Below are 16935 nucleotides of genomic sequence, written 5' to 3'. Positions count from 1 at the left end.
CCTTTGATGTGGGCGGGTCTGCGTCACAGGCGCCGTGTGCTCACCTGTGATGTGATAGACGGAGTTGAACCCGATGCCAAATCTGCCCACCTTCAGGGGATCTTCTCGCTTCCTGCTCCGCGCGATCTCCTGAATGCCGTTCCAGTCCTCCGCAGTAAACACCGCGTTGTTATAGGCGTACAGGGCTGGCCCTTTCGGGAGAGAGAAGAAGCGGGTGTAAGGATGTCCCCAACCCGACCCAATCCCCGTCATTACTACAGAGACAGGAGGACAATGCTGAAGGACTAGTCTTCATCTGCTTTTTTTAAAATCTAGACTCACTGAGATCAGGCTCGCCTGACTACTTCTTTCACTGGCAAAGCGCTTGTACAGCAGTCTCCAGTTTTGGCGGGGAATGATCATGATCTGTTCAAGTTTCTAAAAGCGATTGCAGCTGAGGGGAGAGTAATCAGTTTAAAACACAGGGGAGCTCTCTCTGCTCTACTGTCACCTCAGATGTTCACTCCACCTGGCTTCTGAACCTCCGCAGCTCCTCCTGCACTGCTGCAGCACTCACCCTGGTACTGGGCCATGTCGTCGGACCAGAGCGACTCCTGGCCGTACTCCATTTCATCATACATGAACTTGACCTCTGAGGCTCCAGCGTCTTCTGCATTCTGAATCAGTTCCTGAGGGGAGAGGAGCAGAAGCAGAGTTCAGGAGAACCTGCCTCACCGTTGACGTGTCTGGAGGGAAAACGTGCGAGCAGGGAGGGTCTGGAGATGGGCCGCACTTACTTTAAGGATCTGCCCTCCCTCGGGATATCGCCGCAGAATGTCCTTCAGGAACTCGACCAGCGGTGGTGTGGTTTGGCCAAACCTCCCTGGAGAGACCACAAGCGACACATGTGCGTTTGAAACTCCCCTCTGACCGGGGTAAGAATATGAATAAGATTATTCTTCAATTATTTGGCTGACACTTTTAGCCAGAGTGCCTTGCATTTGTACCCGTGTATACAGTTGGGCATCTGACCTCACGACCTTCAGGTTACGAGTGCAGAGCCCCGAGCACTGTATTAACACCCAGCATGTGCCCTGAACTCAAACTCTTCCCTTGTGGGTGATCACAGCTCCACTTCAACACTGCAGTCTGGGATCTACGGTGCACATTTGCCAAGAAAGTCCTAAGACGGCGAAGAAACTGTGAAATGAACTATGTCTATAACTAACAAATGTCTATGTTGTCTATTGAAACCACCTTGGAAAGAAGAGCAGGAGTTGGCCAGTGAGAGGCCTGCCCATTTAAGCACAGACTGTCTATCATAGCTCTGTAAACCAGCAGGTATCATGGAGTTCTGTTCTTCTTGCCCCAACAAGCAGTGTGCAAGTCCAAAAAAAAGGGCTGAAACTCGTACTGTTCGAGCTTCTTCTGCATTGTTTTTTTTTGTCTACATTTAGTTGTGAACCAAGCGTTTTGATTTTGGGTGCCTTGAGCTTCTCACTCAAGGACACAACAGCTATGCCTCCCTTGAGATTTGAACCTACAGTCTCCCTGCTAAGAGTCCAAGAGCTCTAACTTAATTTAGCTGGTGCCCTATGATGAATAACAGTAGTACTAGATTAAGCTCTTTTAAATGAGGTGTAGTAATAGGGCAGGAGTCATTTTTGCACTTTGAGGGGACACTGATTTTTCCAAGACAAACTGTTGCTCTGAATGTCAATTAAAAAGAAAAGTGAATTTACTTAAGCATTCATCCTGCCTTTAGGATAGATTAAAATGAAAATTAAGGCACATTATCTCCTGTGTAATTTATAATACAACTCAGAGAAATTTCTCACCTCCTCCTTTAAGGCCTCTTCCTCGAAGTGTCATGAATACTTCATAGCTTCCAGGGAGTAACAGGTTCCCAAGCCTGATGTCACCGTGCAACTACAAGGATACCAGGCAAGACAAACTGTGAAGCTGTGACCATACCTGTGGTAAATGAATACTTTATATCTCTAACATTTGTGTCCATATTTAGGTTTATACTTTAAGAAAAGCAACCAATGTACAGACAAGGCAGAGCTTTGAGGCAGAAAACTGGAAAAAGAAGGATCAGGAGTTAGTAAAGCAAAGATGGTCATAATTCAGATATATAATAAATATATATTAAATGCTCAGAACAAAGTCAAAATCTAAAACAATGAAGTCCAAGTCTAGGAAAATATTAATTAAGTGGTTTAATAGAAAAACTGCAAAATAAATCTGGTGGAACACAGCCCTCTACTGAGAAGTAGAAGGGTCAGATATTTGAAGACAGAAGGAAGAAGTATGGAGAGCCGCAGGAGCCGCTGGAAATGAATACTATTATCACTCAGAGACATACAGAAAAGAAAACTGCGAAGGAATCAGACATAAAGGGAAGCAGTTCTTTCAGTGCAGAGCTGTAAAAGGACAAGCCGTTTATGACAGTATGGGGAAATACGAGTACAAGATGAAAAAATCTGTAAATGTACTAAATGAATATTTCATACAAGTTTTTGCAAGAAAATGACAACATGCCCCAAGTCAAAGAAGATCAATTATATTGGATAACTTCAGCATACCTGACACTGAGATTCTGCAGGGCACTAAGACAGCTTAAAACTAATAGATTCCTGTCATACCTAAGGAAATGAGGGATATTATTCCTAGACTCCTAGCGATGATATTTCAGATCTCACTAAGGGTGGGATCAGGATCTCCACAGGCAGGAGAACTTCAGATGTAACATCAGTTTATATAAAGATGGACAAAACTGATCCAAGGTAACCAGTCTTACTTGCCACTACTAAAATAAGGGAAATGACAGCTAGAGCTCAATTAGAATATTTACAAGACAAGGGCATTTTAAGACATGGACTTAGGAAGAGCAAGTCTAGTTAAACTTAATGAACAAATGTTTATACAGTTAATTAGTCATGTTAATTATTCTATGGATTAAGATCCAGACAAATCTGTTTAAAATGGATAAACAAGCAAAAGGGAGCAATTAAAAATATGAATAACTATCACAGAGAATTTGTAGAATTTGTGTAATTTATAACATACAAATGTCTTCAATAAATACCTTTCCGGAACTGGTACACAAATCCCAAGTATTACTACACAAATCAGAATCCAAGTTGCAAATCGCTATACAGGCAAAACAGGCCAGTTCCACCCCTAAATCACTGCAATAATTTTTTGCAAAAAATGCTTTACATAAGCCAGAGATGTGCTTTGTACTATGTCACTCTGTGACAATGTGTGTGTACAATGTTTGACAGTTACACCGTTCTGTACCGGCACAGAAAATGTTTCGTGTTGCTCCCCAGAGTTTCCCCAGAAAAAACGACTTCCACACATTCCTGCTCTTGTTAAGCAAGTCCAGCTCATTACCAAGGAGCTCAAATAGAGCCATGCAAACAAGAGGCTTTTCTTCTCCTGACAGTTAAAGACTGATGGATTCTTGACTTTTGTCGTGCCTCTTTACCGTATCTGTTTTAAAAGGCTACTCGTTTACCAGAGAATCTTCTGGGAAGGAACTGGAGCTTCAGTATGTTCAGAAATATACTCTATGGCAAAAATACTGATTTTTTTTTGTAGAACTGCATTACACCTGAAGAAAGACTCAACTCATAACAGAAGCCTACAGCAGTTTTTGGAAGTGGAAGTCCCAGTCGTCAATAATGAGATTCAATCGACTGAATTAAGGGCCCCCAGCACTATATCCTGTGACCCTGGAGAACACTTGTTACACCTCAGAAAATCATTACCAGGGGTTGACAGAGTTAAAACATCCACTGCATGTCTATGTTGGCGGCTCAGAGGCGTGATGAAGCTGACAGCACAGGTGTACCAGAAGGCCATGCAGAGAAAGACCCAAGTGAAAGCCTTTGGGAAACCAAGAACCTGCTTCTGCTGGGCAGGCGCTCACGAGGAAAAGCCAGGCTTGTCCAGATCGCAGCTCAGCTGACAGGACAGCACACGTGAACGGAGTGCTGGCAGGGTGCAGAGAAAGCTGCCGAGCAAGTGAGTGCTTGTGGAGGGTTGTCAGGTGTGACCGGCTCGAACTTCCAGCGTGATTCAAGGGTTTTAAAGCTGTCCTGTGAAAGACCAGGTCAAACAAACACTCACCCACTGCGCCGGCATCACTTAAGAAGCTTACTGCTGGGGAATCAGACAGAGCAGGACATTGTGTGTGCAGGGTGCTTACCAATGTGAAAACATTCCACGCTTCCTCTGCGGAAAATTCAAAGACCCAGTGAGCTATTTGAAGGGACTAGGGAGTTTTCATAGAGGAGAAAGCACACAAAACATAATAACACCCATCACCCTTCTGAAAGAGAAATGTCCTCACCAATGCCAGAATGTATTGTTCTGGTGCAGCTTCAAACTCCTGATCGATTCCTTCGCAATCTTTCACCAAGTGAACCATTAACACAACAGATATCTACATATGTGTTTGTATGTCACTGGTATTCGTTTTCCTTTTCGAAACTGCTTGTTTTTAATTAAAGATCACTGAAAATAACACCGTTCTTTTTTTCAATTGACTAATAAGTGTCTGGTTATGTTGAGGAAGCAGGGAGTTGATGCCTTGGCTATACGAGCTATTTTTTGGGGTCAAGGATTTGACCAAAATCTTAGCTCAAAACACAATATTCCATCACACAAGATACACTGAGGACTAAAACCCTCATCATTCTGAGAGATCTTTTCTAAATGCAGCTTCAGACTGTTTCTCACTGTAACGAAAGGAGCGCACTTGTCTTTGAAGCGTGTGTTAACTAGTGACCTCTGAAGGACGCAAAGTTCATTTCCCTCTTGAAAGAAAAACAACAGATGAGTTCTGTCTTGGATCCTTTCTGACCCCAACTCAACTAGAGTTCAGTGCTGTGACACTGCGATCGAGCGCCACTGTTCTCACCAACACAAGGGGGCTGCTTAGCCAGTATAAGTGGTATTAAACTGATTGCTTGCGTTTTCTGGAGCTCAGCTCTGCCACGTTCTCACCCTGCGTTGACAGATTGACAGCTACATCGCTGCAGCGCATCCGTCCTGTCCAAACCTGCCAGCAGGAGAGACGCATTCCCCGATTCTGCACAGCGGCAATAAAGGAGCCGAGGCTCCAGACAGGAGAGCGTTGTGGCACCTGCCCACGGGGCTGGGAGCCACCCAGCAAGCTGGTGCTGGGGGTGAGACCTAGTTTCACCTGCTCTTTCACACGGGACACTTTCAGAGCCCTTCAACCAGACTGAAACTTCAAGGAGGCTTCCTGCCAATAACCCGTAAGCGCTTGCTTCAGCCCCCTTTGCCTTTTATAGCCATTTCTCCCTGAGTCTTCATTCGTGCTTCCATACTGTAAGATCTTCCCCCGAGTTTATTCCTCCATCAATGGCAAGCTAAGTGGTTTGACATTTTGTCGCCTCCTACCAGCTGCAGGGCACCGTCCGGGCTGCCCAGCCCCTGCTGCGAGTTCTGCAGAGCGGTGCGCAGACAGGAAAGGAAACACTTCACAAAAACAAGAGGCTATCCTTCACCTGCAACTCAAGCATCTTATCTGTCCTGTCTCTCGTCTTCCCAACCCCAATAATAAAGCCAACTTACTGAAGACGCAGTTCTACCTATTTCTACTATAAATGAACATACATAGAACAACATTCCAGAGCTACCGCAAGTAGAAAAAGTGACATACTGTATCTGCTGCATCCAATGAAAATATTCAAACTGACACCATAGGAGTTACATCAATACTAGAATCTATATTACATAACACGTTTAGAGTTTAGTGATTACTCGTTTCGGTCGCTCTCTAACTCCTGTCTTTACTTCTTAAGTCCAGGCTCATATTTGTTGTATTTGGACATTAACTCTCTGTAAAACTATTCCGCTAACCTGCCTGTGCCCTTCAAAATATCTGCAAGCCAGACCGCGCTGTCCAGCAGGGTGAACCACACGGCTAAATATTTCATAGACACCCTCCACCAGCCGCTGAGTAAACTGAAAAGTGATATCATGTCACAGCAATGCCAGTGCACACATGCTCACTGCTCCAAACATTACAATGAGGCAAACTGTGGAGCAGAAACGTGTCACCGAATGTTCACACTCTTGAAACACTGGTCTTCGACTTCAGGCGAATGTTATTTTATCGTGAGGCAGAGTCCGATACAAAGGAAATGTTAGCTACCTAGCATTTCGGGACTGCCAGGCATGGTTGATTGAAAGGCACAGACAGATGACAAGCAGTCGTCAAGTGTCCATATCTTGAGTTTTATTCAAGAGGATGAAAATGATTTTATATATTCTCATGAATGACGTATTGCAGTAGGAAAGACAAATGCAGCTGACGATGATCACTGCTGAAACACACAGAGAAACTGCATCCGAGCCCCGTTTATTATGGCTGTTGTATTTCAGTTTTCAGATTTATAACTTAAAATGCCACATTGACCTTCTCCATTCATCTCCTTAAAAGAGTTTTTGAAAAAATGAAGGTTTTTGACTTGGGCCGAAAGAGAAGGGCTTGTGATGCACCTGGCACACGGCTGTCTGCAGTAGAAACCCGACACTTTGCCATTCAAGACAGTCGTCAGTGACACTGCCGTGACACAGAGCAACCGAGACGCGACGATGACACAAGTGAGCAGGCAGGAAACAGCGCCCATTTTCTCTTCAACTTCGATTTCTTGCTACAGCTGAGATTTGTACCTTATCTATGAAAATAAAAAACTGAAGATCTTTTAACCAACGGCGTAGGTTTCAGCTCGCCATTCCATTTTAATATGGAGGTCATATATCAGGAAAACATTAAAGAATAGGACTTATCATTTGGAAATCAGAATATATTGCTTTAATGTCAAGTAATTTGTGTTAGTGGATGTTGTAACCCTAAATCCCACTCACGGCACTTCTCCCATTCCACTCCTACAGTACTCTACCCCACCAGCTGCTTCCTGGAGCTAGTTAAATGTTTTCACCAGGGCTGCAGTGCTCAGGGACAGCAGTGTATTACAATTGTATCCTGCACGATGCAAAGAGGAAGGAGAGTCTTCCTGATTTAATCCTGAAACGTCTGCAGTAAATGAAATAGCAGACACACAGCCTGGAAAGCAGATTTCAGAAGAAAGTATAGCTAAATGACAGCCTGTTGATCCCACAGGTCAGGAGATTCTTCTGAGCCACTGACAGTGTTGGGCAGCATTTTGAAAGCAGTTCTGCTCCCTTTACTGGGTTCCCATGTTATCCCCTTGAAACAAGGCTCATGCAGGCCCAAAGCACTGCGGGAGCCACCCTCTGAAGACTGGCAAACCTTCACATGCTTATTGGGAGGGATAATTCCTCCTATTAATTACCAATAGATCATTAAAACTTGCACTTTCCAACAGCTCTAGAATAGGTTCAAAGCGAGATTTTGAATATACAGGTCTTGAATAGCTCCATATCTCCAGGTACTGCATCTACACCACTGGCAGACACACCCTTACAAATCCCCTTCAGTGCTGTACATACAAAACTCCAAAGGCAACATAGGCAATGTGTATACAAGCCACAAGGGCACATTAACAGACATGTACAGTACTTGTATTGTTTTAAACATCCTTGCCAAATCTGTTACTGTTATTCTCCAAGAAGAGCCTGGGGATATCATCTCAAAGTCAAGATAGGAGACTGATTCTGCCACAGTATGCAGCATAATTCATGTCAGAAACAGAGACTCCAGAACTACAGATATCCCCGCAAACCCTGGTTAGCATCCTTCTGAGATGACTAAATAACTGAGCGGGACTTTTCACCGATGATTCAGGCCTTTGTATCTGCTTCCCCCTTTCTGTCCACATCCACAGAAACAGCTACCAGCTGCAACACAGCCGGCAGATCCGCTGAAAGACTGGATTGTAACTGTAATGGCGCTGTGGGAAAATCTGTTTTCGATTGCTTTTGCCTAAAGTCAGCACATTACAAAAAAAAGACTTGTTTTGTTTCATCCAACTTTCATTTATAAAGTTAGCTGAGGATGTCAGTTTTAGACTGGGGCAAAACTAAAAACTAATTTTATCATTAGCCAACACAAGGAGGAAGAGTGAGCATGTAAGACTGAATTGGGAGCAAATCACCCTGCCCCGATACAGCAATCAATCCGACAAATTTTCACACCCTTCAGAAGGAACAGGCAGAGGAGCTGAAAAGCTCCCAGCTGTGCCATCTTAATCCTGTCTGGGCAATAACTGGAAAAACAATGAGCCACATTCCCTGAACTCTGGCTCTCACAGAATCTGTAAAGGACTTTGTGCTGGTGGATAAATAAAACAGCACTGAATGTTGCAGAACAGCATGATGTAGTAAACACATTATCACCTGTTAATTTGTAATCTTTATCAGCATTTTAGATTAAGAAGCAGAAAAAAACTTTTGTTGTGGCAAAACAGGTTTCAGGCATCCTAGTGTGTGGGAATCTCTTTATAAAAGCTGCTGTCCCCTGTAATCAAAACCAATCTGTAGAAGACCTGCATTCCCTATGTTAGTTATTAAAAATCTCACAGCGCTCTAAATACCCTCATTCCTGTGCTTATAACACATCAACGACAGGTGTGGACAGACAAATCACAGTGATTGGCCTTCACCAAAGGAATGAATAGTGTTTGCCTCACTTTTCCCTTTCACAAGGTGCGTCATGTCTCAGCTCACTGTCAAACTCGCAGCTGGGTATAACCCCAGCTGACGCACTGGAGAGGGATACAGCCGTGACACTGAGAGGCAAGAACAGCACTACAACCCACTGGTATCATTTTGGCAGTGTTCTAACAGCACCAGGCTGTGAGAAAGTCTCTGTGTTTTGAAAAATGTTTCTTCAATGCTTTATGACTTTTGTTTTGACGTTGTCATGTGGAAATTCGTGAAGCCTGTCACTGGAACAGATGCTGAGTGCTCTCCCCTCTAGCCCTCAGGAACATGACCACTGTTTCCAACTCCATTTGCTCTGCACAGACCCCCAGTATCGCGGTACCGGGCCTGAAGCTCTCCAGACAAAACCATTCGACACTTGGGGCTCCAACGCTTAGACTTCCTGCTGAAAGCAGAGCCGCTTTTTGTGCCTGGGTAAAAACTCTGACCGGGCTCAAAACAATGTCAAGAGGAAGGGTGGGAAAACAATCCGAGCCGCACTCGTTTCTTATTTCATTACCTCTTTCCCATTGTGGAACAGCTGCTGCTCAGAGATGGGGAAGTCTGTGTCTGTGCAGATAAGCTGCTTGACATCTTCGACAGCTGCGGAGAGGGGGACCTCAAAGACTCTGTGACCAATGTATTCATGAAGAACCGTCACCCGTGGCAACCTAGCAAAAGAAACAACAAAATCTTATTCGGCAAATTAAACTCTCACCCGGCTTGCCACTGTGGAGTTTAACCATCCAGCACAGGAATGGAGGTTACAGCTCTGGAACAGCAAACAAGGGCTCGCTGTGGCCACCGACCAGTGAATTATCCCCTTCGTTCCCAGCTGAATTCACTGAATTGAATGAAGAAGCTACGTTCTACGTTGAATCGCAGCCGAAGTAGTAACGGAAAATAGTTTTAACAGTGTGGCAAGGGACGGAAGACAGCTTTCATGAGCTGTGACAGAAATATAACATTATCCTGAAAATACATCTGTCAGACTCCACTTGCATAAGGCAGGTATTTGATATAAAAGTTTAAAAAATGGACCATCAATGCTTTGAATCACGCGTCCTGGTGAAATTTTTATCAGTTTCAAAACATTGATGGTTTTCCTTTTCCAGCTGTGGAATAATAAATGCAGCTGAGCATTTCAGATCAGATCAGTCCAGAGTGTGCGAGATCTCCACACACACTGTATGTCCTAGCTGTCCTCGAGGCTGTGACAGCAGTGAGCACAGGAACACCGCTGGGCCTGCGACGGCGGTCAGATTCAGTGCTCAGACTCGGGAAACCCGTGGATTTTGGGGAGGCAGACTCCAGTTTGTCAGCGGACGGCCAGCAGAGCCCAGTGCTCACACCCACACAACGGCCCTGAGCCCCTGTCGACCGTGACCAGCCCTGGAGTGAGACAAGCTGGCTCTGTATGGCCCCTGCTGCCAGCATGAAAAGTTTTCCCCCCCCCCACTTTAATTGGACTTGTTCTATTTTTAGCCAGTTTCTCTCCCACCCCCTACTTCACCCCTGAGTTGCAACAGTGTATTGATCCAAGAATCACATGAACTGGAGCACTAAACTGTTCTCTAGACACCAGCAGCCTTACTCCCTGTTATGGTGGGTTGATTATGGCCTGTTGTTTAGGCCAGGCTGCTCTCAGTTCATGTTTTTATTCACCTCTGCTAATCTGAAGTTTTTCTTTCTTCTGTATGTACTGTCTGCACACTTTTGATGATTTTAGAAGGAAGCCCTTTGTGCTGTAACACTATATTTAAAGCGAGAAATAATGACTAATGACTTTCTCTTTCTTCATATTGATTACTCCGGGTCGTCCGGCCTCTCGGAGCCTTTAATTGACTTTATTATACATACAGTACTGCATCATACGCCGGTGGTATGATACCATACACCACGGCTGATCTGTCCTGCGCTAATCTGGGGGAAGTCATTTCCTTAAAACGCACCTTTTATCCACAATAAACTGACAAACTCCGCAAGAAACGCAAATCAGCAATCTGAAATTCCCTTGCCGGGAATTAAACAATTAATCCAAGTCAGCCGGAGCAGTTTGTTTGCTGCTCAGTGACAGGACTGGACTGTTGTAAATCAAGTCAAATCATTGTGCTGTTTTGCATTTGCTCAAACCTGTATGCTTTTCTCCTTTGACGGCCATAACGGTTTAACAATTAACGGTAACGGTAATTAACGGTGTGTTGTTTTTTCATATCTGAAGTGTCTGTTCCGACAAACCCTGACCCCGGACCGGCAGCCGCAGTGCTGTGCGGTTTCTCTTCCCTGACCGTGGACGGGTGGGGCTGCCGCGTCCGGCTCAGCTGGGGGGTCTAGAAAACACCTGACAGTCATTTAAGCACCACAGCTACTTCCAGAGCCGGGGAAGGGCGGTTACAAAGAGGCCTTGACAGTCCCGATTAAAACCCCTTTTTTTTCGCAGTAGACCAAAAAATACTCCAAGCTGTTTGGTTAGAGAGAGCCTAGCTCAAGTACTGCGGCTGTTCACCACCCCTCTCCGAGTCGTTCGATAAAGGAAAGTATCTCAGGCATCAAAGTGCTAAACTACAGCAAGAACCGATCATATATAGTACCAGCCTTTGCAGTCGCAGAGACCGCCTCTGAGTGCATTTGGGGGATAGGTCTGTTCCAATAGAATTCAACGTTATATTTAATCATTTGTGGTCAACCTACATACATATATCCATAAAGTGGCACCATGGCAGTGTGGACTGCTTTAATCCGTACAACACAGCGCCCCGGAGTAGCGGGTTACCTGGGCTCCTGCGTGGTTGTCATCGTTGTCGTGGTGCTTTCTCCCTGCGCGCCTTCATTCGCCTCCTCCTGCGGCACAGAGCGCAGCCAGACTCCTCCCGCAAGACGCCCAGCAATCAGACCGTCAGGTTCGCTCTCACCTCTCCACGGGGCGTCTCATTTACCCCGCGTCTACCGCACGGATTGCGCCCGTACTTGCAGGATCAGAGTCCGTTTCATTTGGCCTCCCTGGATCCCCCCCTCTCCCCTCCTCCTTTCCTTCAGTCTCTCCACCAAGGTACCACTGCAGTCTGGTGATCCTGGCCCCTCTCACCCCCGGCTTCTAAACGCCCCAGTCCTCTGCCCGCTCGACTGTCATTTTCCTCCTTCTGTATCCCTGCTTTTCAAATACCCGATGCGTTCCGCGGTTCTGTAAGAAAGACATGGGCAGAGGAAATTCATAAGAAAGGCATGAGACAGTCACTTCCTCCACTGCAATTCCCCGCCGAGGGCTGTTTCTAATAATGTATCGCCGGGCATCTGCTCGCTAGCTGTGGTTTCTTGTTTCGCAGTGTTTGCTGTGAATTATGGTCCTTGTAGTCAGCAGAGCTGTGGAAGGGCTGCCCGCACATAGAGGGCGGCATTAACGCGCATTTCTCCAGCTCTTTTCATCACAATCTTCTTCAGCAAAACACGAGTCAAACCTCTGGGCTTTCACTGAATATATTTGAGAAATGTATAAATCTTTGATGCGCTTTCATGACATTCTAATGATATTTGCAAAAAATCTGGGAATATATTCGCTGACCAATACTTCCCCACATCTAATTCCATAACTGGGGAGGTTTAAACATTATTAAATAAATTAGAAACTAATTCTACAGTGGGGTTTATCTATTCTGTCCTCCGTAAGACGTAATTATCGTTTAAATGACCGGAATTAGATTTCTATTACAAGATGCAAATAAATACAGTAAAGTAAATAAAATAACAAGCACCTGAAGGCTCCACAGACGAAACGTTGAATCTCTTTTATTTCCAGCATTACATAAACCTTTACCAGTTCCGAAAATAAACAGCTTCCATGTTCGACGTACTAACAAGCAATTAGTATTGCTCATGGAGGTTATGTTTAAGATTTTGCTTGTAAATGTATTGCGTTCGTACTTCACCTTCCTTTAGTTACAACTGCTCGATTTCAAAATCGGGATAAATTACCATAACCTGCTGAGAAAGAGTTCCAAAAATGTTACAAACTTAACTAACGCTGTATTCAGTATTTACCTCGCCAGAAACACTACTAAAAGTAACGGACATTATAAAGGAGAACTTGTTTCATTCTCGAATGATTATGCGTTGAACAACCCAAACGATCCGTGTGACGCGCAGGGTGACCGCGCGCACGGTTTTGGTGCAATGGTGACGTCCTGAAGGAATGACATCATCCAGCCTCTGCCAGGGTCTCGCGGCGGCGTGCCTGACAAGCACACGGCCCTTGCGCTGTGTTCCTGGTTATGTTTTGAACGGGATTCCGATGGGTTTCAAGAAACCGAGGGGACAGTGTTACACGCCCATTTAACAAAGGCCAACTGAACACAGTCCGGCACCCACACTCCCAATCCATACCCCCTCGGCTACGTGTTCCCCACTCTGCGCTGCAGTTATGTGGCAACAATGTCATCTTTGTCGTGCTCTCGCCGCCGCAGTTGCCTGGTCCTGAAATAGCACTTACATCAGATTACCCACAGATCTGTCCCGCTGCGTGTCGCATGCAGTGCGATTCTCCCCCGTCTCTCTCTGCCTTTCGTCCGGCGGAGCTTGGTCTGCAGTGCACGCTTCTGTCTCAGACAGCTCCCAGGGACTGGCTTCCTCGTCCGGAATGCTGACATCTCACTCTTTATAACGGCGATTTGCATGCCGAGACACCTCTGTGTACCGCCGGGGCCCCGGCATCTCCTGACAAGTTCGGCGTCGCAACAGGCCCTCGGCTCCGGGCTCTCGCGCCGCCGGCGATCTCCTTTATATTTTAACTGCAGAGGGAGGCAGGAGGTTTGAAAAACGAGAACAGGACACTCGATCCGTTTTTATTCTCTTTTTGTTTCTCAGGAGCGAATGGATCCTCGGATCTCGTCCAGCCGCTTGTGGACAGAAAGCCGCGAGGGTGTTATAGGCCTCGACAGCACGTTCTGGCCAGCCTGTTCCAGACTCCCACCTGCCTTTGTGTAAAGATGTGACTCCTGTTCTGTTTTAAATCCAGTTGCCTGGGGTTTTCACTGGCGCCCTCCGGTTCTGAAGATTTTCACCGGATTGGCGTCGTCGGTGTATTTTAGACAGGTGAATCAGGTCTCCTCGACTTCTCTGTTCAAGGCAAAAGAAACAGTTATTTTGGCCTCCATTCGTGGACGGCATCGCTTTGAACCTGCAAAAGTAAATATTGTTTTAATGTTTCACAAGCCTCGTAATTAGTGCCAGAATGAAACGTAGCTGTCGTGTTCTATCAGAGGAAGCAGGTTTTGGGAGTAGAACGTTTTATAACTGAAGAATACTCAAGAAAAACATACAATGGCGGTTTTGTACTAAGTGATCTGTTGCTCATTTTACAGGGTAGCTTACAGCGGACACTGAAAATACACTTGTAAACGTAGTGTAACAGAATCACGAACAACACAATTAATAACTAGATTGCATGAAGATAAAGGGAAAATACCAGTGTACCACAGATAGATGAGGGAATATTCTGAGCAGGAGAATTTCGAATACACAGAAATGAGCAGTCGCGGAGATCATTCGAAACTAATTGAAGCACAAACTGGCCACTAACAATGTTTGCAAGTGGTGGTTGATTAGACTTTTTTTCCACGAACCTTGAAACACGTGTCCTCACCCGACACGGACGAGGACTCGGCGGTGCGAGCCGAAGGACTGTGGCCTGCGCCTTCGGGCAACGAGAAACCGACCAGATCAAGACTGGACCGTCCAGAACAACTTCAGTTCTTAGCTCCTGTATCGCATCCTCGCGTGTGTGCTGCGGTAGCGCAGTATAATGAGATCTCCGAGAAAAGACATCCAGAACTACTGTGTTCCCATGACTTGTGCCCAGAGCACAAAATAAATGTTCTTAAACAATCTCGCAAAACATCCCCAAGTAAAGACAAATGAGGTCAGACCCACAGTGGCTAACAAGAGCCCAACACCTGTGCTGCGGGGGCCCACTCATTTATTTTCGTGCACGTGTCTTTAGATCACGAAGAGGCGTCAGCTGTCTTGCTGTGGAGACTTTCAACATGGCCGTGCGACACACCCGGACTCTACAAAGGGGTGGGAGCACAGCCCCGATAGCGCTAGATTAGGCGGCAGTGAAAATCCAAATAAGCCTCAATGACACTGAAGTCAGCTCTGCGTTTTTGAATTTGTTCTGGTTTTTTTTTAGCTTCTACCAGTTCCATTCTTCTGCCCTAAGGGCATTTTCATTTCCATTGGGTGGTAAAGACGATATACCTGGACCTTTTCTTACTGTTATCATACGTGACATTTTCCGCTTTATGTACAATGTTTGAAATAATTATGGAAACACAGGAAAATGTGGGTATTAAATATGCTTTGCGCCACAAATGAAGTGTACGGCATCCGGGAGGGAGAGCTCAGCTAGCCCTGCCACACGCACAGGAGAGATTTCCTCCGACAGTCTCCCTCTGATCTCGCCTCTGATGTGAGCCTTATTATTCACCACACCCGCAGGACCAGCTCCACAGACACGCCTCGGGGTTTCACCCCCGCGGGTCGAGACAGGAGCCGCCACCGTTAGCTCACACATCGATTTGCACAAGAGCAGTCGTAGTGTCTTCTGCCGATTGAAGACTCCAGTTCGGGCGTGGAGGGGGCTGGCTCGGGCAGGGCTTTGGAAGCGAGGAGCTGGTTTAAGAATTTCAGCCAAGTCCTTGACCTCCAAGAAATAGCTCATATACCCAAGACACGCGGGGGCGTGGCTCGCTCCGATGGGCTGCCTGACACAAACACTAATATCGCAGTTCCATTCGAGATAAAAGCTTTTAATCTGACGTAACCATTTCTTCTTCCGATACATACGTTAAATTGACGTGGACAAAGATGGAGATAATGTTTTCGTTTCTTCATTCAGAGTACTAAGCTAACCAGTTGAGAGTCTAGCATACAGTAGATTTTCTCCGTTAACTGGATCAAACACACTCTGTATCACTATCGTACTCTTTGTTGTATATCTAACGATGTCAATAATTCCTCGCATTGAATGTATAATTCCTCATCATTGGTGATCCCAGAGCACCTCACACACAGGAGGGGAGCAGCTCCTACCAGATGCACACAGCGGGTCAGGTGGAGGAGTGAGAGATTACATCCCCGACTGCTGTAAGGAGGAGCATGTGGAGGCAGGTTGTACAAGCCCAGAGGGAGATTTAGCCGAGACTCTGCTGTGTTAACCCCCACTCGTCCCTGGTCACGATGCTGGGGCGCTGCTTGGACAGTGTGGCACGGAAGAGCGCCCCCTGCTGGTCCAGCAGTGCGACATGCAACAGCAGCCTGGTTCTTCATGCAGGTCTCCTGTTCCATTACTGGCCAACCCGGGTCTCCCAGAGCTCATTTCAATTTCATTTTATTTTCATTCATACAGTGGATAAAACGCCGTAGATTACAGCTCACAAAGGCCGTTGTATTTTTTTTCTAATGTAATTATAAAGTTCAGCATATAATAGTGACTCGTTTCCCCAAAAAATATCAATTTCACTGCCCGCTTTTCAGTGAGCTAAATTGCCATCGCAGATGTCAAAGGACAACAATAATGTCATGTCCTCTTATTGTCACTAGGTGGAGCCAAAGCACGCTAACCATCAGCCCTCCCTTGTGCCGCGTAATTCCCCGCAGCTTGTGCTTTTGCCTGCTAGTCCCAGTAATGTCTTATTACAAACAATTCTATCCGTTCTGATCTTATTTAAAACCAACTAAACATATCTAATATTTTCAGTTGTGTTTAATATTTCGTTGTGTTTCCTTTCCTTTCTTTTCTTTTCGGCAGGGAATAAACCCGTTACCTGCAGCTACCTGCTAGAACTCATATTTTCAGTGTTAAATGTTTCATACAACTGCACGTCAGTGATAATTCCCCCCCGGTTCTCAGCAAATGCTAAACTGCCGTCATGTCATTTCCACGGTCTGACACTACCCAGCCGAGCGCGCATTCGGCGTGGAAATGTCTGAAATCCTATTTTTACATTTGTTTCCACAGTCTGATGGGGAATAGATGCACCTTCTGTTTCATAGGCAACGAATCCTGGAAATGTGCAGATTAATCTTCTGTGCTTCACCGTATCGATCATTTATCAACATGCGCGCGGAAAGTCTAGTTTTATAAACTGGGGATTTTTTAAATACGAAAGGAGAAAGTCTGTTTTCTTATTTTATTCTCAATAAACCACGTGTCCCCCTCTGGAGACTGAAGAAGCACTGTGGGCCTTTTGTTTTCCAAGTAGCACCTGTGTATCAAAGCCGCTGACTGGGCGG

The 16935-nt window shown here is 45.6% G+C and overlaps 1 protein-coding gene across 3 annotated transcripts in view; it reads right to left on the bottom strand.

Moving 5' to 3' along the window:
- sacs (sacsin molecular chaperone) overlaps positions 1 to 15501 on the bottom strand; it is a 37012-nt gene extending 21511 nt beyond the window's left edge. For 2 of the 3 annotated variants that reach the window (XM_088638400.1, XM_088638402.1), the window contains exons 1-6: positions 11423 to 11964; positions 9170 to 9320; positions 1818 to 1908; positions 777 to 862; positions 557 to 668; positions 45 to 191 (exon numbers count right to left, since the gene is read on the bottom strand). In XM_088638400.1, coding sequence (XP_088494526.1) covers positions 45 to 191; positions 557 to 668; positions 777 to 862; positions 1818 to 1908; positions 9170 to 9320; positions 11423 to 11445 — 610 coding nt within the window. In that variant the 5' untranslated portion in view covers positions 11446 to 11964. Of the gene's footprint in view, positions 1 to 44; positions 192 to 556; positions 669 to 776; positions 863 to 1817; positions 1909 to 9169; positions 9321 to 11422; positions 11965 to 12398; positions 13759 to 14264 lie in introns of those variants that run through there. The other variant, XM_088638401.1, reaches the window with a different exon arrangement.
- Positions 15502 to 16935: the final 1434 nt, after the last annotated feature.

Source organism: Lepisosteus platostomus, chromosome 7 (assembly GCF_059453375.1).
Source record: "Lepisosteus platostomus isolate fLepPlt1 chromosome 7, fLepPlt1.hap1, whole genome shotgun sequence".
Lineage (NCBI taxonomy): Eukaryota > Metazoa > Chordata > Actinopteri > Semionotiformes > Lepisosteidae > Lepisosteus > Lepisosteus platostomus.
Note: the sequence above shows the minus strand (reverse complement) of the source record. Positions and strands in the feature narration are given on the sequence as shown.